Genomic DNA, 4,924 nt, shown 5'->3' on the forward strand with positions numbered 1-4,924 from the left:
AGTAGCTGGGATTACAGGTGCCTGCCATCATGCCCGGCTAATTTTTTGTATTTTTAGTAGAGTTGGGGCTTCACCATGTTGGCCAGGCTGGTCTTGAACTCCTGACCTCAGGTGATCCACTTGTCTTGGCCTCCCAAAGTGCTGGGATTACAGGCATGAGCCACCATGTCCGGCCTGTTTCTTCTGTTTGATATATTTGTTTATTAAAGTTTTAGGCCACAGTTTAAATAGTTTAGCCAATAGGTTAGCAAATGAGCTAAAACTTTTATACGACTCTAAGGAAAATGTACTTAAACTCTGTCTGTGTGTGATCCTAGATAGAAAACGACAGAGAGCAGCCAGAGGAGCAATACTAACAGGTCTCTTGACCCTAAGCCTACCGCTTCACCTACGTTTCCCACTTCACCTATTGGGTAGAATTGGCGAGCTGACTTCTGAGGTAGACATATACCCTCAGTAGATGGACAGATGCGTAAGCCTTTTAAGTAACACTGAATGATACTGAAGAGACTGTATTTCCTATCACTGAACCCACCACTCAAGTTGTCCTCCACTTAAGCTGAGCTACGGAAATAACCAAAGAGAGATTAGGTTTTCTCAGGCCAGTATTTTAGAAGTTCCTCCTACATCTCAGGTGAAAAAAAAAAAAAAATTGAACTTAAATTTTCTTTTTACTGAACTAAATCAGATATAGCTTGACAGCCTGAGAAAATAAGTGCCAGATGGCGATGGCTACACATGCCTCCTCCAATCTAGAATACAAATCCCAAAGAAGAGAGAGACTATATGTTCTAGAACAGCCTGGGACCTGGACTCCCAACTTGATTCTCAGTACTGTCTTTGCCTTAATCTGTGACTACACTTACCTCTTTTCTTATTCAAAATTATTTTTTTGTTTTGTTTTGTTTTTTTCAAAATTATTTTTTAAATGACTATATTAAAAAAGCTGACCTCAAATTTTTGTCCTTTTTTTCCTCATTAACATAGCACAGGGTAGTAAATCCCATCTTGTGGTTTTGTCTTTTATTTTATTTTTATTTTTTATTTTTTCTGAGACAGAGTCTTGCTCTGTGGTCCAGGCTAGAGAGCAGTGGCGCAATCTTGGCTCACTGCAATCTCCACTTCCTGGGCTCAAGCCATTCTCCTGCCTCAGCCTCTTGAGTAGCTGGGATTACAGGCGCCCACCAACACACCTGGCTAATTTTTTAATTTTTTTTTTCTTTGAGACGGAGTCTCCCTCCATCACCCAGGCTGGAGTGCAGTGGCGGGATCTTGGCTCATTGTAAGCTCCGCCTCCCGGGTTCACGCCATTCTCCTGCCTCAGCCTCCCAAGTAGCTGGGACTACAGGCGCCCGCCACCACACCCGGCTAATATTTTTTAGTTATTTTAAGTAGAGATGGGGTTTCACCGTGTTAGCCAGGATGGTCTTGATCTCCTGACCTCGTGCTCCACCCACCTTGGCCTCCCAAAGTGCTGGGATTACAGGCGTGAGCCACCATGCCTGGCCTGCCATTTTTATTACTGGTATTTCCTCATCTCACAAAGATTTACTTAAAGACATTGTTATAAATGGCTTAAAATATGCATCTTATATGAGCATATCATAGTTATTCCCTTTCATGATTTAGATAATTTTCAATTTATTATAAACAATGTTGTAAAAACATTTATAGCAAACAAAACATATGCCTAAGACTTTTCTGTATTTCTATTTTCTCATAATAAAGAATTAAAAGTGAAATGACCAGATCAAAGAGTGTGAAAACTTATTAGGTTCTAAATATGTGTTGCCATATTGTTCCCACAATCTGTTTTACTATAGCAAGGTGCTCCTTTCTGAATTAAGTCCTCTGGGTTAATTTTGAAATTAGGAGGCAAAATAGAAACCAATCAAGTCAACAAACAACAATAATGCCCTCAAATATGAGTATAATCTTCAAGTAGGTATAGTGATATAAGGATTGTTTTCACACAATCCTTCTGGGTTACATTTGCATGGCCATGTTACTAGAAACAAAGACATCAGTTGATCTATCTTTATAACATAAGCACCAGTTACCAACCTGCCATCAGTGCTGATTAGACCTTGACAGTAAGCTAAAATTTAAATTTAGCTGCTAAATAGAAGAAATATTGTGCTTTGTATAAATTACTACATTGTAATTTTTAAGTTATGGACTTGAGTGAAGAAAAGAGGCAAGTGACAGGCAAAGGAAACAAACCCACTTCTGTTTGCATTAACATAATACATTTAATAGAAAAAGAAAAAGATAACAAGAAAATAGTTATTAAGCTGCCAAGGCTCATATGGATCCAATTTGTCAGATACAGAAATTCATGAAATATAATTTCAGCTACTTTCCTATCTCAGAGACCAAGATTTTAAAAAGAAAATCACATGAAATAAACTGCATCAGTCTTAAATCTTCCTTTTGTGTTTGTGTTGCTTCAGTAACATAGTAATGTGAGAACTTAATACACCATTTGATTATACTATAGAAATAGTTTGGGTTTTTTTGTTTGGTTTTTCACAAAACAGCTTCATTGAGATGTAATTTTTTTAAATTGTTTTTTCTTTTTTCTTTTTTTTTTTTTAAGAGACAGTCTCACTATGTCTGTCACCCAGGCTGGTCTCAAACTCCTGGTCTCAAGCAATCCTCCCGCATCAGCCTCCCAAAGTGCTAGGATTATAGGCGTGAGCGACCGCACCCAGCCTAATCGTTTTCTTTTTTGCTTATATGTTTATAGAATAGCTCTGGAAAGTGACACAAAAGATTACCTTGCCTCCATGGAAGGGAACTGAGTACCTGGGAGGCAAGGATAAGAGAGACATTTTTATTTTCCCAGTTTTGAACCATGTGAATGCATTACCTATTCAAAAGAACATAAAATAGTTCCTTTTCTGTTGCAAATTTGTGCCACTTTGCATTTAGCGCTACTCTAATCTACCAAAGATACAATTAGAAATATATCAGAAGTTTTCCTTTTCTAATAGGACCATGAAGGTGTTTGTTTTGTCTTTAAAATCTCACTGACTCTCCGGAAGTGCCCTTTACCTCTAGGTTGAAGAGCATATTAAAGTCAGGAATGCAGACATGTTTGTCCTCCATTTTCCTGCGCATGTTTTTGATGGCATGGATTGATGTCTCATAATAAAGCTGGGGTCTCCTGCGGAGGGGGAAGTCTTTCACCCAGCTGCAGCAAATCTCGTGTAGTTTGCTGAAGACAGAACGGGCCAATTTCACTGTCTCAATCTCTGTGAAAGAAACACAGAAACCCCCAATGAAGAGCCTTGTAAAACTGCTTTTCACTTCTCTGCTTGGTAAAGACAGAAGTAGGTCACCTTAGTCAAGTTCCTCTTTAATAGAAGAAATTCATCCTTCTCAAGAAAAATGAAATGCTGCTTCTGAAGAGAGAAAATCACAACCTATCTAGTAGAAAATCATCAGCCTGCAGCTGCCACTAAATATTCTTATGTCATGAGGAGAAAACCTTTGGCCAGGGCTGGACCTATTCCTGGCTTGATTTCTTCCAGCTGGAGAAGTGCTCTCACCACACTGCTCCCTAGTTCCCAGCACTGGTTCCTTTTTGGTTGTTTGCTATGGTTATCACCAGGAGAGCCAAGCCTCCTATGCTTAGAAAAATAAGCAGTGATTAACACTACTTCCATAGTCCAATTAGCTGGATAAATACAGTGTTTATTGGAATATGGAAGGCCTATGAAAACAGCCCACTAACTACAGAAATAAGAAGGGTGTATGTTGCTTACCATTTGTCTTTGTCCTCTTTCTCCCTGACTTCTTCCTTTACATCCAATTCCTTTTTCTCCTATAAATGATCATTTGTAACTGAATTGTGTATTATATATATATTTTTAATTATTATTACTATTATTATTATTATTTTTTTGAGACAGAGTCTTGCTCTTGTTGCCCAGGCTGGAGTGCAATGGCACTCTCTCTCAGCTCACTGTAACCTCCACCTCCCGGGTTCAAGCAATTCTCCAGCCTCAGCCTCCTGAGTAGCTGGGATTACAGGCATGCACCACCATGCCCGGCTAATTTTATATTTTTAGTAGAGATGGGGTTTTTCCATGTTAGTCAGGCTGGTCTCAAAATCCTGACCTCAGGTGATCCATCTGCCTTGGCCTCCCAAAGTGCTGGGATTACAGGTGTGAGCCACCATGCCCAGCCATGGTTATTTAAATTAATCAGTAGGGTGCAGCGGTCCCAATGTGCCGACAGCTCCAGCTACCTGGGAGGCTGAGGTGGGAGAATTGCTTGAGCCCAGGAGTTTGAGGCTATAGTATGACATGATAGCTCCTGTGAATAGCCACTGCACTCCGGCCTGGCCAACATAGCAAGACCCCATCTCTTAAAAAGTAAGTTAAAATTAAATACAATTTAAAATTCAGTTTTTCAGTCACATTAGCTCTATTTCAATTGCTTGATAACCACATGTGGCTAGTGGCTTCTACATAGGGCAACACAAGTAGGGAGCATTTCCATCATTGCACTGTCTATTGGACAGAGCTGGTATAGACAGATTAAACTGATTAGAGGAAGTAATATCAGTTTCCTCTAACATTTGGTAAATCACTAGATCTGTTCATACCACTCCCAGTTGCTCCTTCCCCTGTGTCCCCATTATACTTTGTTCACACTGTCTATTAAAGCTCTTAACCAATTTTGGTAATAATAAATAACATTTATTGAGTATCTGCTACATTCCATGCCTCTAGAACATTTCACAAATAGGTAACATCATTCTCAATCCTAGGTTTATCTGACTCAAAAGTCCATGTTCTTCATCTCCAAATTAGACTGCAGATAGCGACTGTCTTAATTGCCCTTGACAAGCCATAATATAGTACCTAGCAGACAGCAGGGTATACATTAGACGCTTGTTGAAAAAATAAATATT

At 39.3% G+C, this 4,924-nt stretch overlaps 1 protein-coding gene across 1 annotated transcript in view; it reads right to left on the reverse strand.

Annotated features, from left to right (window-relative positions):
• PPM1E (protein phosphatase, Mg2+/Mn2+ dependent, 1E) overlaps window positions 1-4,924 on the reverse strand; it is a 28,061-nt gene that overhangs the window by 20,526 nt on the left and 2,611 nt on the right. The window contains exon 2 of the mRNA XM_011953775.1: window positions 3,058-3,257. Within this exon, the coding sequence (XP_011809165.1) occupies window positions 3,058-3,257 (200 nt within the window). The remainder of the gene's footprint in view (window positions 1-3,057; window positions 3,258-4,924) is intronic.

The sequence above is a fragment of the Colobus angolensis genome, unplaced genomic scaffold (assembly GCF_000951035.1).
Source record: "Colobus angolensis palliatus isolate OR3802 unplaced genomic scaffold, Cang.pa_1.0 Scaffold37, whole genome shotgun sequence".
Taxonomy (NCBI): domain Eukaryota; kingdom Metazoa; phylum Chordata; class Mammalia; order Primates; family Cercopithecidae; genus Colobus; species Colobus angolensis.